The sequence below is a fragment of the Budorcas taxicolor genome, chromosome 10, assembly GCF_023091745.1.
Source record: "Budorcas taxicolor isolate Tak-1 chromosome 10, Takin1.1, whole genome shotgun sequence".
NCBI classification, from domain to species: domain Eukaryota; kingdom Metazoa; phylum Chordata; class Mammalia; order Artiodactyla; family Bovidae; genus Budorcas; species Budorcas taxicolor.
In genome coordinates, this window is record NC_068919.1 from 87,627,851 (window position 1) to 87,650,195 (window position 22,345).

Consider the following 22,345-nt stretch of genomic DNA (forward strand, 5'->3'; position numbering starts at 1 on the left):
CAGCCCTCATGTCCTTAGCTAGCTCTCTCATGTTTGGGCTGTACACAGCTATTCCTTCAGCCATTCTGCACGTGACATGCTTTCGGAACTCCTACCATCTGATTCTTCTCCCATGAACCTTCCCACCTCGTTAATGCCCCTCCTAATATATGGCAATGTTCTCTGAACCCAGACCCTAAGTTTGGTAGTCAGTGCTGAGAAGAAGTGGAACTTGTGCCTTCTTTTAACTTGTGATTTTATTTGAGAGTTTGTGGGGAATGTGGGAGGTTGTGCTTAAGGGCCACAATTTCTATTTACCCCCTTAAAATTAAATTTCGCTTTTGTCTGCTCACATCTTTTGGACCCTGATTCTCAAGGCTAACGAGTTAGATATTTCTTTCTGCTCTGGTTCATTACAGCATCCAGACAGCATGTCATGGATGTTCTCAGCCAAGTCATTTGTCAAAATGCTAAGCAGGTCAACGCTCTGCTGTAAGCCACTGGAGTGCCTCAGGTAGGACAAGGAAACTGAAGTCCACGACGCAGGTCATGACGCAGGTCAGGGAATTGCCTGGGGAAGGGCTGGTCTGAGACGCAGCTGTGGGAGTGGGTGGAGTTTCCCTTCAGGCCCCGCCTCTTTCCTTTTAAGCTTCTTTCTCCCCGGTTCCAGCCTTTCCCCTGTTTCCCCCCTCCTGCCCGGGGTGGTAGACTTCCTCAGCCTGTGGCTGTGTGTCTCCATCCTCCTTTCTCACATGTCCTTCCTGTCTTTGAAGAAAAATCTTAAGCTTGGCTTCCCGAAGGCCTCAGGAACAACGCATTGCAATGACAGGGGCCTGAGTGCAGTTTGTGTTCAGAGTTGAATTTTAATGAGGGCAGTGGCTTAATAACCCCCAGAAAGGACCCAGGAAGGGAAGAGCTTCATATTTTAGTAGAAGCTGGGGATGGAGATTGAGGAGAGGGAGAGGGTGGCTAGTTATTTAAAACAGTTACCCTGGGGGCTCCTTCAATCATGCTGTACCAGGATCATAAATGAAGTTGAATTCGTGTCCAGGCACTATTTTCTGGTCCTGAATTGTCCAAGATGGGTCTTCTTGCTTCTCCACCAGCACTGAATTAAGACAGGGTAGCTAGTAGTTATCACAGTTATCATCCAGCCTGGAGAATCCATCTGCTGGTTTAGCATCCGCATTTCACCACTTACTAAGTAGTGGGATTTTGGCTGTAGGTCTTAGCTTCCTTACCTGTAAAATCTATATTACAACAATGCCTTTCCCACAAAGATGTGTTTAATGACATGACACTTAGCATGTCTGGTATATGTTAAACAGTCAACAAATACTAGTCACTGTTATAATTCTGTCATTTTACCAAGCTTACTGAATTTCCTCTCAAGTGCTTAACATGCTACAATGTGTATTTTTTTCTTTCCCCTTCTCTCTTTTCCGAATTCATGGTCACTCTGCAGACACAGGGTCACTGGGGGCTTCTCTCTTTGTCAAGGCTCACCCCTTGCTACCTTCATCATCTCCTTAGCTCCTCCGGAAATATCGGGTGGATGTTTCTATTGCCTTTTGATTTTATGTAATTACTCTTTTTAAAAGTCCTTGTCGCTTCATAAAAATTCAACATTGGCACTTGGCACTTACAGCAATTAGTGACATTTCATTTCTCCACTTCAGTATGGAAAAAGAGATGATATGTGTGGATTTTACAGGGGGAGAAAAGTTATCCTGCAAGTGAATGAGAGAGAAGTCTTGGCAGAGATAACTTGCTTTTTTTCCTTCCCAAATCTTTTCTCCTCCCCCATGAATGACTTCCTCCCTCCCATGAAATACTTTCTCCAGTTACTCAGCCAGAATGAAGGAAGGAAGGAGGATTAAAAACTGTCAGAGGGGAGTGGGTTATTACAGGTTTGAGGGGGAGACAGTATTAGCTTCAGTGATGAAGGCCTTCCACTTCTGGCTTCATCTTCCTTGCCTGTTCCAGTAAATGGTCTCTTTTCTCTGTATTAGTCATTTTCATGACAGGCTTCATAATGGCCACAGCTGCTTACAGATGACTTTGCTTTTGTAGCCATTCCATTCTCCCCAGCTGCACCTACCTCCACAGGGATTTTCCCAAAAGGTGTAACATAGTTTAGAGGACCGTATGTGTATTTTGCATATAATAGGATGCAGCCTGTTCTAAGGCACTTTCTACTTTCTGTGACTTACCTTTTGGCAATCTTTTTCTCTTCTTGTTCTTGACCCTGTGGACCATGATCTGTGAGACTCCTCTGTCCATGGGCTTCTCCAGGCGAGAATACAGAAGTGGGTTGCCATGCCCTCCTCCAGGGGATCTTCCTGACCCAGGGATCAAACCTGTGTCTCCTGCATTGATTGGCAGGCGAGTTCTTTACCACTAGCGCCACCTGGGAAGCCCGTGAACCACAGAGAGATAGGCACAGAAAGTGAGGTAGACAGCACTAGAAATTACCATGTCCTCCTCCAGGGAGAAAGAGTGAAAAATATCAGACATCTTCATAGGATCCAGAATGGTCCCTGAACCCAGCTAGGTAGCACTTTGACAGAGTGTGACATCTAGCTAGGAGACCTTTCAGTTGCTTTCTAATTTTTATAATCTTTTTTTAAAGGCATCATCGTTCCATAAGAACTCTGTATAGAAAATTCTCCATATTCTGACGATCAGAGGCTCATCCTAGGCCAGTCCCTATTTCTTGCCCTCCTTAGATGAAATTTTAGGGAGTTGGCTTTTGAAGGTTTATTGAAGATCTGTTGAAATCCAAAACTGATGGTGGGATTGTTTTGGGCAAATGTGGTGGGTTTTCCTTTGCTTCCCTCAGCCCCCTGGTCCAGCCCGTGTCTTGTCTTTCAGCATCCCTTGAATATCAGGCTCAGATTAAATGCCGAGCTCCAAGTCCAGCTAGGTGCTAGTGCCAGGGCCAGATGTGTGGTCTGAGGGGCTGTGGCTGACCTTCCCTCTCTGAGATTAACAAGAAGCCCCCCTCCTCTTTTTCTCATCAGCCACACACATAACACACAGCTAGCATAGATTGCTTTTCCTTCCTTGCTAATTATATCCTCAGTGAAGGCTTTCTTTTTTTTTTTTTTTAGCATTATTTTTCTGTATCTATATTGGAAAGCCATATAGTTCCTTTTTCTTTTTGAATGTAAAATTTTACTTTAATGTTGGAATATGCATGGAAAAAAAAAAAACTCTGGGATGCTTTAATAATCCCATCCCTCCCAGATTAAGACTCAGGGCTCTTGCCCCTTTTTATTTGAGGCTTCATTCACTTATATGGGCACAGACCCTTCTCTTCCAAGAAGGGGAGGTGATACACTTTAACATTTGTCCTGACTCTCTTGAAGACCTTACTCCTTTAATGTTAAATGCACGTTAGACTTTTTGCTTCAGTGATTCTTCTGTTTCTCCAGCTTATCATGCCTAAAACAGAATTCATTATCACCCTCATTCCAGATCCATCTCCCAACTCCATCCCACCTTCCTGTCTCTGACAGCGCCTCACTCAGTCTGCCATCCGTTCCTCCCCTGAAGCATCTCATGGGTCACCCAAAGCCTGTTGAATCCTTTTCCCCTTTTCCTTCTTGCTGCCTCGATATTAATTTTGGCCCTCTGCCTATGACAGATCTCTGTGCCTCTGTCTGTCTTCCCTCTAATCCATCCTGTCTGTACCATTGCCAACGTGATCTTCCCCAACATCATTTTCCCCAGGGCATTCTCCTGCCCGTATCTCCCATCAGCTGCAAGATCAAATCCTTTCTCCTTCCCTGGAAACTCCAGGCCTTCATACAGTGGTCCTTAAGATCACCTTTCACTTCTTCCTTCTGTGAAGGAACACATTTGTATGTGTTCATTGTTATTTTTACAGCATCTATTACATACCTACCATGTGCCTGGCAGTGTCCTAGGTATTCCAGAAAGGCGACAGGAAAATCCTTGGAAAAGCAGTTAGTGGTCTTGGGAGCTAGTGGTGTTACCAGGAATGTCCTTCATCACTCTCAATCCTAAACCATCTTCCAAGATGTATTTTAAATCCCACTTTCCTCCAGAAACTCCTGCTGTACCCCCAGGGCACCCACCTCCTCACAATCCTTTCGGATATTTCTGTCTGAATCAATTGTTTGACACTTAACAATTACCCATCAATCATTCCTCATTCACTCACAAAATACACACTGAGTACATCCTGTGTGTCAGGCACTAGGCTTCGTGTTGTCTCACACGTCAGTATATTTTTACAGCCTAAAAATAACAGCAGTAATTCTTATGTAGCCCTTAGCATGTATAGGCCCTGCTTTACATACATTCATTTATTTAATCCTGAAAATAAACTTTGGATTTGGCGTGATAATTATCCAAATTTTACAGATGGGAAGTCAAGGAACAGAGATGTTTAGCAACTTTCCTGGTGTCACAAACTAGAAAATAACGAAGGTGGGATTCAAATTTGAAGTCCTTGATCTTAACCCCTATCCTTCACTGTCAGGTACCCCATGTGTATATATGTCTATATATGACTTTGTATGTGTGTAAATATAAACCCACATGCACACACCTTCCCAGTTAGACTCTAAACTCGTAGAGGTTGGCAGCATTGTACCACACTTGCTTGCCTCTCACTACCTTACGCAGTGTTTACATATAGCAGGTACTGGAGTCCTTGGACTGTCATTTCTTCCATTTACTTTTGGCGGGGACTTGAGGTCTTTTTACAGCAAGTAGGAGTGTTTGGGAGTGGAAGGAAGGGGAGAAACAGTTTCATAATAGACCTAGACCCTCTGGAATTCCTGGTTTCCAGTTCTTAATTCTGCAATCTTCGGGGGTAGATTTGTATAAGAGGAGATACTAATGTAAAAGCTCATGAAAGTGGATTAAAATCCCCTTCTCAAAAAGCAAAATAAAACCCAAGCCACGTTATGGTTATAGTTTTCTCCCCTGTCTTGTGCCATTTCCTTTTACACGTGCTTCCGTCTGTTTTGCTTTGTTGCCTGCAACACATCAGATCCCAGATTTACATTCCTGGCCTAATATTTCTAGTTCAGATTTTTTATACGTTAAAGAATATGCACATTTCATTTGAAACACAAGACTGCAACTACATATGTGGCTTAATAAAACCTGATAAGTACATAGATCCACCGTAGGGTTCCATAACTATCCAGTTCCTCTTAGTGCAGTTATCACACAGTTTAATTTACCGAAATTTGATTTATATGTCACTCTAGAGGAGTAGCTCGCAAGTTCTAGTGAGCGTGAGAATTACTAGTGCAACTTATTTAAAATTCAGGTCCCTCCCCAACTCCTCCCTGAGATTCAAACTCACTGGGACTTGGGTGGGGTCCAGGAACGTCGCTGTTAGTAAGTATCCGCAGGTGGTTAATGCAGGTGGTCAGTGAAATGTGCTCTGGGAAACACTGCTTTAAAGAAGCACATGTGGTACATACATGGGGCCCAACTCCAGGGGTTTCTCCCGGGCTTTGAATACCTTCTCACTATCAAGTGTCCCATTTCCTCTTCACTTGCAGTAAATATTTGTCCTTTCATTTAAAAAAATATCTCCCCCGTGGATACATGTATATGTATGGCTGAATCCCTTTGCTGTCCACTGAAGTCTATTAACATTGTTAATCTGCTATACTCCAATATAAAATAAAAGATTTAAATGGTAAAAAAAAATAGTCCCATTTAACAGAATAAAAAAATGAGTAAATAAAAATATTTCCCCCGGCTTTATTGAGATAATTGACATATAACTTTGTGTAAACTTAACATATAAACTTTTAATTAAATACGCTTACATGTTACAAACACCTTCACTTCATCACATAGTTACCATTTCTTTTTTATGGTGAAGGCACTTAAGATCTACTCTAGCATTTATACTTCAAGTGCATAAAATACTGCTGCTGCTGCTGCTGCTGCTGCTGCTAAGTCACTTCAGTTGTGTCCAACTCTATGCAACCCCATAGATGGCAGCCCACTAGGCTCCCCCGTCCCTGGGATTCTCCAGACAAGAACACTGGAGTGGGTTGCCATTGCCTTCTCCAATGCGTGAAAGTGAAAAGCTAAAGTGAAGTCGCTCAGTCGTGTCTGACTCTTAAGGAACCCATGGACTGCAGCCTACCAGGCTCCTCTGTCCATGGGGTTTTCCAGGCAAGAGTACTGGAGTGGGGTGCCATTGCCTTCTCCAAATATAGTACTATTGCCCTTTTATTTTCAACCCCCATCTTAGGGATCTCTTTAGATCCTCCTTATTCTCATTTCTTAATGGTGACAACTGTCTTGTGACTTCACACACCTATGCTCCTCCTATTCCTCTTCTTCCATGCCCCACCTGTCTGCCTCAGACCCTCCCTCTTAGTGTGCTTGATTTGAATGCTGAAGGCTATGGCTTGATCCAGAAACTCCAGGCATTTTATGAACAGTCACTTCTGCCGGGGTTTCTTAGTCAAATCTAGTGCCCTTTCTTCTTTCTTATTATCCCCTCCTAAAAAAGACCAATAGTTAATTTTTTAAATAAAGCATATTATGAGAATGACTTGCTTTGGCATGATTCCATTCCTCCATGGGTACTAATATGCCAGGCCTTGAGAAATGAATGTCAGAAATGTGCATTTAAAATATGACTATAGTTTAATGAAATTTGTTGAAAAAAATGCCTCCATGACATTTATGGCACATGGTGTATCTATGTATTTAATATATCATTGATCTTTAAAAAGTCAGTTGCTTGACCCATATTTTGCCTCTGATTACTTTTCTAAATCTCTAGTAATCTCCAAAAACATTTAGAGATTTCCATATTTTAGAGATTTTTCTCCTTTATTAATCCCCTATATCCCTGAATTTTACTCTGGGGAAAGGATCTCCAAATAGCTCGAGCAATAATAAAAGCAATGGAAGAGCAGATAGCCAGCACAGTTGGCTACTGGTTGGAAATCTTTTCTTTTAATAGGTTTATCAGGGCTTATGCTTCCCTTGAAGTAATGAGTTCTTAAGAGCCTTGTTTGACTTCCGTAAGCACATAGCGAGAGGTTGTGCTATTTATTGGGACTTTGTGTACCTTCTTTCATCCTTTCAGTGCTCGGCTAGGCCTCTGTGATCAAACATGAGGGACTTTCTAGGAAAAGTTGGTGGGATGTGGTCATCAGTGGGTGAAGGCCAGGATCATATGGAGATGTTTCAAGCTGTCTAACTCTTGAAAGCAGGCACCCATGTGGTATGTTCAGTGTGGTTCAATTTTTGTAGAAAAGACTACTGTATGTAGGGTGCTCAGTGTTGGATGGTAAACTCTGGATGCGAGATTACAACTGATTTCTTTCCCTTCTGAATTTTCCAAAGTTTCTGCAGTGATCACATATTAATTACTATTGCAAGCTTTTTAAAAGAAAGAAAGAAACCTATTTTGCCCACATCTGGAGTCTCTTTCCCAAGGGACCTAATCTTTCGTAGATTTGTCTCAAATCCTACTTATTGCATAGATCAGTGGCGATGCGGCCCGCAGGTTCAGCAAACAAAAGGCTGTCCTTGAACTGGATGGCCCTGGACACAACCTGCCCTGCGTCTCAGGGCTTGTTGCATGCTTCTGCGCACATGTGGATGCCCCCTGCCACTCCTGCTCGGGCATTAAGAGGCGATGGCCTTCCATGTGGGGTTCTAACTTTGTCTTCTTTCTTTTCTCCTTCCCCTCTCCTCTCCTCCTCCTTCAAGGCCTCTCCCACCTCATGATGAGTGAACAAGGTAGGTGCTCTGGGCTCACGGTGCTGCAGCTGCCTGAACTGCTTGCCTTCGTGCCTCTGGCTGGTCGCTGAGAGCCCGCATCATCCCCGGCAGGCCGTTTGCTGCCTGTCTCTCCTGCCAGGGGCCAGGCTGGGAGCTGGGCCACCCTGCGGTGGGGCGGGGTGGGGGGCACCTTTCCCATTGCATCGAGGTTCCCCCTGCCCCCCCATCATCGCCTTGGCTTCTCCATTCCACTCCCCCATTTGTCATCCTGGGCGCTGGCCCTGCTGGGCTGCCTCCCAGAGAGAAGCGTGAAACAAGCCATGGCGGTGTCGATAATGGGGGTGAATGAAGCTAATTTCAGAGCACCAGAGCGGTTAACTTCTTCCCTAAGCCTCACGCTGGGGCCCCAGGTTGGGGGAGAGGCGTTGGGCTTCTCTGAATTTCACTCTGAGTAAAGGCTTGATTTTTGTCTTCCCCTCCATCCCCTTGCCCATTGTAATGACTTTCAGCCCTAGCCACTACCCACCCCCACCCTGCAACCTCCAGTGGTCAAAGGAAGCCCTTGGGGATTTGACTGTTTTCAGTTTTGTATAAAAGCAAAAACCACTGAAAGAACATGCTAATGTCCTGATGGCAGGGTTCTAACTCATTATACACCCTGAAGAAAACTGCATATAAAGATCTGTAAATTCCGCATCTGCAACCTAAAATATTCAATTATGCAGGGAATGAACTGTGCAGGAAATTCAGCTCAGCTAAGCACAGGGTGGGCTGTGAATGAAGCCTTTTTCTCCTAAATAAAAATTTTCCATATTATCAGCCGAAATCAGGATTCAAGAACTGAGCCTACTTCAAATTGTCTTTTTCGTCACTGCTCAATTGCTACTATTGTGTTTCTTCTGCGTTTTGGGGTGATTGCAAGATTGGTCTACCTGGCCTGGCCCTGACACCGAAAGACTGTACTTTAATTTCTTTTGTCTATTTCTTTTCAAAATACACATGGGACTCAGTGCCTTTGTTCAAGGACCAAAGAGAAGGGGAGGAGGTGTATTTCCATGTGCTGCTGTTTTCCTTGATCTTTTGAGGAGGGTGGGGCGGCACTGAAGGGCAATTGCCCCGTCCCCAACCCCCCCATTTTCTTACACAGGATTCATCAGACAGTGTTGGTGTAAAGAGGAGTATATGACCAAATCAAGGAACCACCCAGGTCTGGGGGAAGTTTTGTCCAGGTAGCTGCGGAGGTGGGCAGGTGACTTGATAAGGCAGGACTTCTGTGCTTCTATTGAGCACAGAAGTCCTTTCCCAATAAAACTGTATCCTCTAGACCTGAGTCACGACCCATGACGTGGAAATTGGACATTTCAGTGAAGACACGATCTCGTATAGAGCAGATGTCAAGGAACAGAGCTAGAGGGGGTCAGGTGAATTCTCCAGCAAGAGGCTGGGGTGAAGCCTCTCCATTCTTGTAGGTGAGTGAGGGAAGCTGTCTCCCCACAGCAGGTTACCACGAGGTGAGTATGAGCAAGGAGCACTCTTTGTGTCGACCAAGTGTATCCAGATAGTTTGAGAGAGTTATGCATATCTCTACAGAGTGCGATGACCCACACTCTATGAATGCTAGAATTCGGTGGCCCCGCTTTGATAATAGGGTCCACCGGAAAAAGCAGGCCCTCAGAGTCCCCATGAGAAGATGCTTCTACATTTTCTCATTTCGTCCTCCCAGCTGCCCTTTAAGAGTCCTAGCTTTTCTAGTGGCTTGGAGATCTGAGGGTATTCATATGCCTTATGTCATAGGGTAGAGTCTAAGTTGATGAGATAGGCTGGTGGTGACCTCTTTAATCTTGACTTATTTCAACCCACTGATGCTGCACAGGCATTTTGGGGGGCTAAATTCCAACCCTGGTGTGGAAAGTATCTGGAGAACCTCTGTTGTGTACCTTCCCCACTTTTCCACCTACTATTCAACTTCTTGCCCAGCACTGAAGCATATGAGTAGAGAATTCAGACACACCCACGGACATGTGCTCTGGGGGGCAGGGCTAAGTCAGAAAACTTCTAGAAAAAGAGTCTAGGCAATGAGATAGTGACAAACACGGGTATTGTGAATCCCTCTTTAGAAAGATTTTCAAGAAAGGATGCGGAATTCTTCCGGGTGGTCAGAGCCACTAAGATTTTAAGGTGCAATTTTTCAGTTTAAGTTTTTTAAGAAGGTCCTTTGACCCCATCCCTCCCCACCTCATTCTTTTTCATTTCCCACCCCTTGTCCATTCTTGCCCTTGTGATGATTACCTCCCTTCCTATTCCTTATTCCTTCAACGTGCAAGAAAGAGAATTCTGTCTGGTTCTTAACTGACTCTCCAGGATTTGTTTTTGATCCCTAGAAACGTATGTGGAAATCCTTGTGTATGTTGTGTGCGTACCACCTGGACATGCACGTTGCACTCTGGATCCTCATGACTCATATTACCGTTGAGAAGACACAGGAGAACTTGGCTTCTCTGAAACTTTGCCTGAACAGTCTTAGTCTGGCTAAGCGCATGTGGTTTCACACACGTGAGGCTACGCGGTGCTTTGCATGCAGACTTGGCCACGTTTCTAAGAATGGGACTTGAGAAAGGCTCACGGGGAAAAGCTTAAACGCGTGTTGGTCACGCTGTCTAAGCTTCACATTCTGCCTTTGTGTTGTGCTGCCTCCTCAAGGTTGTGTGCTGTTGCCATTGCTGTTGTGGGTTTTGTTATGGGTGTTACACTCCTTTGTGCGTCTGCAGCATGCTGATGTTTTGCTCTCCCTGCTCTCTCTTTCTCTCTCTTGCCGCCTCCATGGTGGACACCATGCTTCTTCTACCTCATTGGACCTTCATTTCTGTAGGTAGAAGTAAAGGTAGAGATCATTTTATTTTTATCATTATAACTATCCATTTGCCTTCTGAAATATTCATATATCCCCAAGAAATGGTTGATTCTAATGAATACAGTCCAGATTATAATGGTGTTTTAAACAACAACTTTGAGTATTTCATGATTGATGGTTGGGGAATGCTCTGAGCTGGCCTGCCTTCCTCTAATGAGCCTTCCCAGTATGGTGTGCTGTTTCTGTCTGAAGGTGCTTGTGCACTGTGGGGAAGATATATTTTACTTAACTTAGGGTATTCTAAGATCCCCTCCAGTAAACATATTGAGGGCACAAGAAAGATGCGAAATGACCTGCCAGTGTTTCCATGACCTGGCAATAACTGAATTCAGGGTGATAGATGAGAATGGGGAGAGGATTGGTGAATTACTGGAAATTGTATAAAATTTGAAATTTGGGTAATATCTGTGGTCTGTGTTGTATCTCTTGTATTTTGGGGGGGAAATAACAGTTTTCTGACTCAGTATGATAAGGTAAGAATGGTGGGACTAGGGGTGTGGAAGAACATAGGAATCCATTGACCGTGGATCCAATGATAATGCATTACGTCATAAGGAGAAAGTGGAGAGACAACGCTGGATTTTAACTTAGCAGGTCCACCTTTTGCGGGGTAAGCTGCGAAAAGGAGGGGCGCTGAGTCAATGCACTCTCTCCGATGCTCTGACATGCCTTTCACTGCTTCACACCTTTGGGTACCACAGTTCACTCATCCATTCCTAATCAAAGCTGTCAGAGACCCGAGCCCAGAGAACCTAGCTCACTAGCTCAAATTGGATTAGCTGTTCAGAACTGAAGGGAGAGGCTAATTGATAAATTATAAATATGTATTTGTATTCAGTTCTTCTCTTTCCCTTTCTGACTCCCCAGCCCCTATCTCTGTGCAGCCGTGCGCCACTGCTTCCTGTAAAGACTGGCAAATAACAGAAGTAGGGAATGTGAGTTCCGGCTTGAGGATGTTGCAGAAAGATGGGGCTGACAGGATACTGAAAATGTTAATTTGATGACTAGTCTGTGAACTGGCCATCTCATTTGAATTTCATGCCTCTGGATTTTTTAAAAGTTACGTATGGTTACCTTGGAAGCAGTTCAGTCCTTTCACTTTGGGGTTGGTTGATTGCCTATTTCTTTTCTGCTAATCACAGGTGGATTGAGTCTCAGAACTCTGCTCTGGGGAACCTTACCCTCTTATGAGCTTAAAGAGGTGGGAGAGGGGGATAAGGAAGAGGAATAATGATTGAAAAGGTATATCTAGCCACCCCCTCTGCTTCTCTACTTACTGTATTCAGCCAGGGGCTTCTAGTGATCTCTTCACAGTCAAAATCAGCACTCTGTGCCCAGGACACAACCTTTATGAAGCACGTGGTTCTGTATCCAACCCCTAGACCTCTCTCTTTTTCTTTGCCTAATTGCATAAAATAGGGGTCCCCAGCCTCTGGGATCTAATGCCTGATGATCTGAGGTGGAGCTGATGTAGCAATAATAGAAATAAAGTGTATAATAAGTGTGATGCACTTGGATTATCCCAAACCCCCGCACAGTCTGTGGAAGCGTTGTCTTCCATGAAACCTGCCCCTGGTGCCAAAAAGGTTGGGGACCACTGCCCTAAAACATCCCATGAGATAGATGTCTTTCGTGTTTTTAGATTTTGCACATGGGTATCTTTCTCTAGATCGAAGGCAGAAGGAGAAGGGGACGACAGAGGATGAGATGGTTGGATGGCATCACCTACTCAATGGACATGAGTTTGAGTAAGCTCCTTCTCTAGATCGAAGGCAGAAGGAGAAGGGGACGACAGAGGATGAGATGGTTGGATGGCATCACCTACTCAATGGACATGAGTTTGAGTAAGCTCCAGGAGTTGGTGATGGTCAGGGAGGCCTGGCGTGCTGCAGTCCATGAGGTCGCAAAGAGTCGGACACGACTGAACGACCGAACTGAACTGAACTGATCCTTCTCTGGCCCCTGCTGCTAACACTGATCATTTCCTATGTGGCCAGCCATTGTGTCTTGAGCTTTAGACTCTTTTCCACAGTAAATACTTGCAACTGTCTTATGAGGTAGATGATGTTTATCCTAGCTATATGGGCAAGTAGAACAAGGCTCAGAGAGCTAAATATCTTGAGTCAGATGGCTGTAAGTGGCAATGAAACTCAGAATCTGAGTACCTAGCCACTGCTTTATATGGCTTCTCTTTAATCCAAGGATGACCTCCATGGGTATGCCTCTCAACTACCTCCCTGGCACCAGCATGGCTTACATTCCAACTGGCCACTTGTGTTTGTTCTCCATAACATATGTCCGCAGAAATGTTCTGTCACCTGAATATTTCAAGTCAACCTTGGCACCATCTGGCCACAAACCAGATTCTCTAATTTTGTTAATGGTTTCCCCATCTTCCTTAACACCTGGGCTTGAACTCAGCAATTGCTTTTTTTTTTTTTTTCCTTCTTGAACTTTCTTATTCCCAGCTGATGTTAAGACAGCTTGTTGAGACTCTTTTTCAGAGTGTCTCTTGCATCTCTTTTTGACACACTAGCTCAGTTCCCAGTTAGCCCTTATTGGATGGTTGCCCTAACCTAGTTGGTCTTTGTTTTCCCCCAGTCTGCCCAAATTCTGCTCTCCATGTGGAGTTCAGGATTAACCATCTCACTTTCAAAGCCATCCCTGATATGGCCTTGTTTACCTTTAACCTGCTAATCTTTGATGCAAAATTGCCAAATATAGTGTACCAAGTAATCTTACTGGACCTTTCCTTGTCTCTTAGTTTTACTTATTTTTTCCTCTCCTCTGTAAGAGCTCCTCCTCTCCTGTTTCTGCCCACTGAAATCATACCTAGATTTTATTTCCAGTTGATGTTACGAATGCTCTGCATACTTAGATAGGCTAAGCTCTGTTTAGATATGAGCTCTCCTTCCATGTATCTTTTTAATATCTTACACTAAACTTATTTGGAAATTAGACTACTCCACTCCACTAGATCACAAGTATGTTGAAGACAAACATATTCATTTTTTAATGTCCAGATGGGTCCAGCCTAGGAGGTTATACTGTGAACAGACTCAAAATCTCTAATCCCTCTTATCCTGCTGTCCGTCATCTTCCTAAAAGTGAAAATAAAGCAAAATTAAAATTAAATCGGATCATGTAGCTCATCTGCTCAGAAGCTTTTGGTGGATTCTTGTTGTATAATTGTCAACATGCCTTCCCAGCTTTATTTTCCACAATAACATAGCCCTTTCTGCACTCCCACCCCTGCCCGGCCTCCGTCTCCTAAAGTCAACAGCTCACTCTGCCTGAATCCACACTATGGTTTCCTGCCTCAGGCTTTCACTCCAGCTCTGGTCTCTTTTCCGAATGGCCTCGGGTCACCCTTCTCCCCCTCTCTCCCTTTAAAGCTCAAGCTTTCTAGGTCCTCCAGACTTTGTGTTTCTGTTACGAAGTACCTGCCCTAAATCAGACTTGATGTGGGTCAGTTATCCCATCCCAAAAGAACCTTGTACCCATACTGCAGGCAGCTCGGTACTGTGTCCAGAGCTGTGGACAGAACCGTGGTCCTTTTCATTACCCTCTTACCCACCAACAGAATAAAGGAGCCCTGGCGGGCCATAGAGTGAGGCCAGACCTTCTGAGTCTAGGTCCCTCCTCACCCAGGCCATCTCTTGGCCCTGTATGTGCAAAGGGCATCAGAGTAAATGTGGGAGAGGTCTTTGGACTTTTTCTCAGGAGTTTATAAGAGAAAAGAATGCCTCAGATTTTGTCATGGTTTTAAAACTGAGTGATGAAGCAGTGAACGTGTAGTGGAAACAACTATGAAGTTAAATCTATAAAACTGAGCAGGATGTTTAGGCCATAACAATATTTGCCACATTCAGGAGGTCACTGGGCTGCTCTGGGCCAGGAGCAAACGTGACTTTTAACTAGAAGTAGCTGATGGAAGGAGTTCTTCAGCAACCTTGGTCAACTTTTTGGACTTGATTTTGACTGCCTTTGTTTAAATGTTTAGAGTGTGTTTTGGCCTCTATCCCCCTTTACTTTTTAGTTGGGGATTGCGTATCCTGGGTTCGATTGCCAAAAACTTTCCCTTGAAACTGAACTTGGAATAGGTGTAGTAGATTCAAATGCTGACAGGGGCTTGACCAATATTATCAAGGAGCAGATCATATGGTAAGCAAAGTCCTAGTCTAAGATGAACAGGAGGCAGTGGTGGGGATTGTGGCAAACGGGAAAGCGCAAATTCCGTCAAGTCTTTATTCCGCCCCAGCTGATTGCTGCTATTCAGGAATGCGTGCCCACTGTCACAAGAGCCTCAGGATAAGCCAGAGTAGATTTTATAAAAATGTCAGCTCATGGCATCTTTGTCTCTCTGTGTGCATAGATGTGTATGTGCATACACACATACATTCACATGCGCCAAGGGATTTGACCTTTGACTTGGTTTTGACCTTTGACATGGGGGGAAAAGAGAAGTAAAATATCCCTCCAAAGTTTTTTCGTGAACATCAGTAGTGGGAGGTGTCTGGCCAGCATGCTTGATTAATTTTCTCTGAGCCCATAGCAGTGGTCAGGGCAGCAGGAATAAATCCTGCCCTTAACACTGCTGCCAGGGAGCCTGATCCATTTTGGGGGGTAGTCGGTTTTGTAGAGTGGAGTGAGCATGGGTAAGGAGGGTGTGGAGAATGCCAAGAATGACCAAGAAAAGTATGTCACTGACGCCTTCAGCAATTGCCAAGAACCAGCACAGTCTGTAAATAGTAAGAGAGACTGTAGGGTATTTTATTCCTTTTTCCTCTTTCTCTACAGAACCTCTTATCTGCTAAACTAGGTGGTGTTGACCCTAAGATTTACTTCAATCCATCAGAATTTAGAGACCCCTTCCAATTTATTTACATGTATTTTTCCCTGTAGATTTGATCATTGGCCTTTTAATGCTGAACTAATCAAAACTGGCCAGACTGGAAAGAGATAACCAAGCTACATGAACTTGAACATGATTTCATGTAGATTATATTTTGCTGGTAATAACATTTAAAAAGCTGATTTCAGGAGCTGAGGCCCTTCTTGTTCCTGCTAGGGCTCAGGAGCCCTGCAAGTAAGTTACTGTGCTGATAGCCAACTGTTTATGCAAATTAGTAAGTGCAACGCCAGCTACTAATTATGAAAATAAACTCATCTGTGCTCTATAAATATCTAATTATAATAAAATAGGGGCAATATTATAGTTCCATCTCTTGCCTCATCTGTTTCTCATCCACCGTTGATTTGTCCTCTTGACAATGAATAACATCACTTTGTTTTTGAAAGAAGCTTGCTTTTCATGCTTTTTTTTCTTTCTTCTTCTGTTTTGAAAGTCTTCAGGGGAAAAATAGATTTATTTTAAACACAAGAAGTAAAATTGCCTGATTTTAGCAACTCTGTGTTTTTGACAGTGATGTCTGAAATGGTACTTTAAAATATGAAGAGGGCTTTTTCCCTCCTTCCCTGTTTAGAAATTTTCATTGGACATTGAAGAATTTTTTAAGAGCAGTTGTTATTTGGAGTATTTTTTAAAATGGATAAATGTGAACAGATTTATTAATAAACTGTACAATGGATTAATGAAATGCTTCAATTCAACTCCAGTTGGCATTACATATAAAGGAAAATGTTTCTCAGATTTCTAATCAACATTTCCATTTCTTCTCAATGATCAGTTTGGATTTAGTGTTTATGCATAGATTTTGTATCTGTGTATATATCATAAAGCACTTTCTCCTCAAAGATGAATGGTGATCTACATGCTTGTATAGCCTTCTGCTTATCAAGGCAAGTTGGTTAATCTTAGATGCCATAGAATTTTCAACTGAAAATCTGTGTGTATACACATACAAACCTATAAGCCTAACTTTGATCGTATCTACAGGTTGTTTTTTTTTTAAATTTATTATCTCTATGATTCATCTCATTTATAAAGAATTCCAGCATTTCCTTATGTGCTTAGGCTTGTATACACCACGGTCTGTTTTTCAGGTGTGCAGGGCAGTGTATGTACATCCGGGTGTAAGTACAATTGGCCCAAATATTTGCTAATAGGTTTACTATACATAGCTTTCATTTGTAGGATACTAAAAATAATTTATTCCAGTGTCATATGCATCTGAATTTAGCAGATTGTCTACTTTAACATTTGAGAAGCAGTGGTTATCCAGCATTCCACAAAGATAGAGTGCCAACAATGGGCCAGGTCAGTTGCTGGCTATTAAATACATAAGGCTGACCAAGGAAATATGAGCTCTTCCTTCTGATATCTTGCTGATAGTCAACAGAGTTAGAAAATGGTTTTCAAGTGTAGCAACCACCTCTTCCTTCTAAAGCCTTGAATAAATTCTGTTTTCAATGTGTTATATAGGTAGTCTTAAAATAATTTTGTTTGTGTATCTTGAAACCATCAGGTAACAGCTCAGTTGACTCATCCACCTTTTACTCAGAGTCAGAAAAGAGAAGTTGCTTTGTATATGAAAATGTTGGCATTTTTCATTCATTTATTTATCTTTATTGAATGATGGAATACATAGTGTAAATGAAACATATGAAATCCATGCTCTTAGCATAGAGCTTAAGTATTTTTGACATATATATATATATATATATATATGCACCCGTATAAATACTGTCTAGACTGAGATATACAATGTGTCCATCATCCCATAAGTTTCTGTCCTACCACTTTCTATCACTTATTTTTAATGCGTAAATTTTATTCTCCTTACTCCGTTTAAAATTGTGTATCCATGTAGTAATCAGCAGGCAGTCTCCAGGTTGCTTTAATTTCCATTAACAAGGGTTAACCTTGCAAGACAAGGAGGCATTGTGGTTTTCCCTGTGCGTAAATAGAGGCAGAAACATTGCCCTTTGGTGAGGTGGAGCTTTGCCCTGTTTTTGATGATACGCAGGTTTCCCTCTGCACAAAGAGAATATCTAATTGATATCATTGGGGTTTTTCTCTTTTTTTCCTAAGGCATTTAGTGGTGAATGGAACAGCAGAGGTGGAGAAGAGCATGTGCTTTGTAAAAAGGCAGACTAATAGCACTTTTTGATGGACATCTGATTTTTAGGAGTGCCACATCTTTCATTAAAATTTACATATAAAGTAAGGGCAGGCGCGGTGACATGAAAGCTAATGCAACTTGCCCATCCTGACATAATAACAATCACAAGAAACTGGAGATCCCAGATGGCTGCTTGGCCTTTGCCACCCTTTTAATAAGCTACTAACTGCTAATTATTTCACTCTTTTGGGCAAGTTAATTTACTGTTGACTCTTAAAGAGATACTGCTCTTTTTTTCTGCCCCCACACTGCACAAAACAGCTCCTTTTACCTGGAGCTGTGACAAGTGCTTCCGTGCAGGTTGGAAGCTTTCCAGCTAGTTGGACCAATAATGGCAAGCACTGGTGTGGAAAATGTCACTGAGTAAACAATATTTTCTTGGATCTTTTGAATATAGGGCATTAAAAAAATTCATTTGTCTAAGAATCCATTGTGTGTGCCTGTGTGTGTGTGCATGTGTAAGCGTGTAACAGCAGCCAATACAGGGAGAGAGATCTGAAATTTGGAGCCTGTTTAAGAGTGAAAGAACAGCTGCCTTTTAAATGGTTGCTAATTCTGACAATTAATGCTGTTTTGTGAGTGTATGATTTTCTGTGATCGCCGTTAGGAGGGATGATGGTGTGTAATAGCTCATTTCCTCAGCTTTATGGTAATGTGGCACAGCAAAGAACAGAGAACTGAAAGAGAACCAGGTCCCACAAGCTCGGGAGCCCTTTTAAATGAAGGGCCTGCAAAACATGCTTTTTGTCTGTACTTGGACTTCCTTAGGATGACTTTATATTTTAGCACAGACGCAGATTCCTGAATGAATGATGTGCAAGCAGGCTTGGATGCATCCGGAGCGAGCATTTGGGAAAGAACCTTGTTTGCACTGAGCTGTCTGACAATCAAAATATTTACTTAAAGATAAGCTAATGACTGTTTCTTGCAAATGCCGACAGAACCATTATTGAAATGCGAGTCAGTAATTTGGCTTGATACTATCCAAAAATAAATTTCGATCCTCAAATACTAGTGCGTGTGCATGTGTGTGTGTGTTACACTTCTCCCCAAACAAAATCAAAGGTGTATCAAAGGTTGGAAAAATCTCTCAACCCATTTTCTTGAAACTTAAAATGAACTTAATGTATTACTCTGACCAGTTGCTGCTTGTTACTGTTAAGAATCAGTAAGTAGCTTAAAATATGCATTGAAAAAACACATTCTTGAGTTATTGGTGACATCTCTGAACAGGAACTGATAATGTGAGTTTCATAGTCTAATATATCTATGTTGTTTTTTAGTCACTAAGTTGTGTCGGACTCTTTTGCAACCCTGTGGATGACTATAGCCCATCAGGCTCCTCTGTCCATGGGATTTTTCAGGCAAGAATATTGGAGTGGGTTGCTATTTCCTTCTCCGGGGAACTTCTTGAATAGGGATCAAACCTGCATCTCCAGCTAACGCAAACTCTTTACCACTGAGCCATCTGAGAAACAGTATATCTGTAGTGACTAGCATTTTACACAGTTGATTGGAGAACTGGAACTCAATCAGTACTAACCATTTGCTTATTGTTTAAGTCTGAAGGAACTAGAGCTGTTTTAAAATGTTATATTTCTTTAAAACTAAATACCTGGTTTCAAAATAGCCCCAAGGAAAACCCAAGTGTGTGTGAATTGGGGGAAATTTTGTTCTTTCAAAATCTTGGTATTATATAGTGTGTTCATACAGAATGCTGTTTGCCAAAAGAATTTTGAGAAATGCCAATAGTGTTTCAAGGGAAAAAAAAAGATATGGGAAAAATAAGTTCTCAAAACACAGGTTTAAAACAAAGTTAAGTAGGTTTTTGACTTTAGGACTTCTCAGAGTCTTTGTTATGACAATTCAAAATTTGAATCTCTATGAAAGGAAATGTAGTTTTCAAAGTTACCCCAATTTTTTAGACATGAAATCCTTTTTTGTAATTTACATTTTGGATGAGGATAGCTAGAATTAAAGCCAATTTTCAGCTGAAAAACTTTGGGAAAGTCCCTTCTGAGTCAAAAATTAAAAACCTTAAGGTGTCTAAATTTTGAAAGAGGCTTTTGGATTTCCTTCACCCCCAAATCCTCTTTCTGTTTGGATTTGAAATAGTTTTTTGGATGGGTTAGCTTCAATAGAAAAATATTCTTTCCTGGTAAAATGCATAACACAGATGTTAAAACAACTGCAGTTTTAAAAACAGTAGTCTTGTTAAAGTACTCTCAGTTTGTATTACCTAAGTACTCTAATGGGGTATCCATATAGCGTGTGTAAGCAATGCTTCTGGTAATGGGTTGCTTCACTCTGGGAAGAGCTGGTCTCAGCAGAAGATGGGAAGATTTCTAGGAACTTTAAGTCTTACTTGCTTTGAAATTTGGCGCAGGTTAACAGTCACTGTGGTTATTTCTCTGCTGTATAGCTGAAGTCATTCATCTTATGTCTCTGAGAAACAATGATATTACCTACTTGGGAGGGCATTAAGACAATAGAAAAGGCTTATGCTAGAGTTTGGATCTAACATAAGTAAATATTTGTTATCATAAACATTAGTTATCATAAATAATCTTGTTAGTATCACCAACGGTCTGAGAACCTTGAAAAATTAATCTTTTTGATCTTCTAATCTTTACCTGTAAAATGCCTACTTGGTATGTTTGTTCTGGTTAGTAATTGATATTATGCAAGTAAAAGCACTGTGCAAATTACAATGGACTACATTAAGGAATTAGTAGTCCATGAGAATAAATACAAGCTCCACAAAATCAGGAGCAGTATCTGTGGTGTTCATCATAGCATATTCAGTGCCCAGAACAGTGCCTGCCTCAGAGTGGAAATGACTCAGTGTTTGTTGAATGGGCGCTAGGAATCACTGACTGATAATGCTTAGCAGAGTTCAGGACCATCAGTTCAGTTCAGTTGCTCAGTCGTGTCCAACTCCTTGCTACCCCATGGACTGTAGCATGCCAGGCCTCCCTGTCCATCACCAACTCCCAGACCTTACTCAAACTCATGTCCATCGAGTTGGTGATGCCATCCAACCATCTCATCCTCTGTCATCCCCTTCTCCTCCTGCCTTCAATCTTTCCCAGCATCAGGGTCTTTTCAAGTGAGTCAGTTCTTCGCATCAGGTGGTCAAAGTATTGGAGTTTCAGCTTCAACATCTGTCCTTCCAATGAATATTCAGTACTGATTTCCTTTAGGATTGACTGGTTTGATCTTCTTGCAGTCCAAGGGACTCTCAAGAGTCTTCTCCAACACCACAGTTCAAAAGCATCAATTCTTCAGCACAGCTTTCTTGCTAGTCCAAATCTCACATCCTTACCTGACTACTGGAAAAACCATAGCCTTGACTAGACTGACCTTTGTTGATAAAGTAATGTCTTTGCTTTTTAATATGATGTCTAGGTTGATAGTAACTTTTCTTCCAAGGAGCCAGTGTCTTTTAATTTGATGGCTGCAGTAACCATCTGCAGTGATTTTGGAGCCCCCCAAAATAAAGTCTGTCACTGTTTCCATTGTATCCTCATCTATTTGCCATGAAGTGATGGTACTGGATGCCATGATCTTCGTTTTCTGAATGCTGAGTTTTAAGTCAGCTTTTTCACTCTCCTCTTTCACTTTCATCAAGAGGCTCTTTAGTTCTTCACTTTCTGCCATAAGGGTGGTGTCATCTGCATATCTGAGGTTATTGATATTTCTCCCAGCAATCTTGATTCCAGCTTGTGCTTCATCCAGCCCGGCATTTTGCATGATGTACTCTGTATATAAGTTAAATAAGCAGGGTGACAATATATAGCCTTGACATGCTCCTTTGCTGCTTTGGAACCAGTCTTTTGTTCCATGTCTGGTTTGAACTGTTGTTTCCTGACCTGCATACAGATTTCTCAGAAGGTAGGTCAAGCGGTGTGGTATTCTCATCTCTTGAAGAAGTTTCCACAGTTTGTTGTTATCCACACAATCTAAAAGGCTTTGGCATAGTCAATAAAGCAGAAATAGATGTTTTTCTGGAACTCTCTTGCTTTTTCGATGATCCAACAGATTTTGGCAATTTGATCTCTGGTTCTTCTTCCTTTTCTAAAACCAGCTTGAACATCTGGAAGTTCACAGTTCCTGTACTGATGAAGCCTGGCTTGGAGAATTTTGAGCATTACTTAGCTTGCATGTGAAATGAGTGCAAGTGTGCGGTAATTGGAACATTCTTTGGCATTGCCCTTCTTTGGGATTGGAATGAAAACTGATCATTTCCAGTCTTGTGGCCACTGCTGAATTTTCCAAATTTGCTGGCATATTGAGTGCAGCACTCATCTTTTAGGATTTGAAATAGCTCAACTGGAATTCCATCACCTCCACTAGCTTTGTTTATAGTGATGTTTCCTAAGGTCCACTTGACTTTGCATTCCAGGATGTCTGGCTCTAGGAGAGTGATCACACCATTGTGATTATCTGTTTCATGAGATCTTTTTTGTACAGTTCTTCTGTGTATTCTTGCCACCTCTTCTTAATATCTTCTGCTTCTGTTAGGTCCATAGCGTTTCTGTCTTTTATTGCTCCTGTCTTTGCAGGAAATGTTCCCTTGGTATCTCTAATTTTCTTGAAGAGATCTCTAGTCTTTCCCAGTCTA

At 42.2% G+C, this 22,345-nt stretch overlaps 1 protein-coding gene across 1 annotated transcript in view; it reads left to right on the top strand.

Annotated features, from left to right (window-relative positions):
- Window positions 1–22,345, top strand: part of NRXN3 (neurexin 3) — a 1,753,959-nt gene that overhangs the window by 50,868 nt on the left and 1,680,746 nt on the right. The window contains exons 3-4 of the mRNA XM_052647275.1: window positions 7,714–7,743; window positions 10,595–10,606. Coding sequence (XP_052503235.1) covers window positions 7,714–7,743; window positions 10,595–10,606 — 42 coding nt within the window. The remainder of the gene's footprint in view (window positions 1–7,713; window positions 7,744–10,594; window positions 10,607–22,345) is intronic.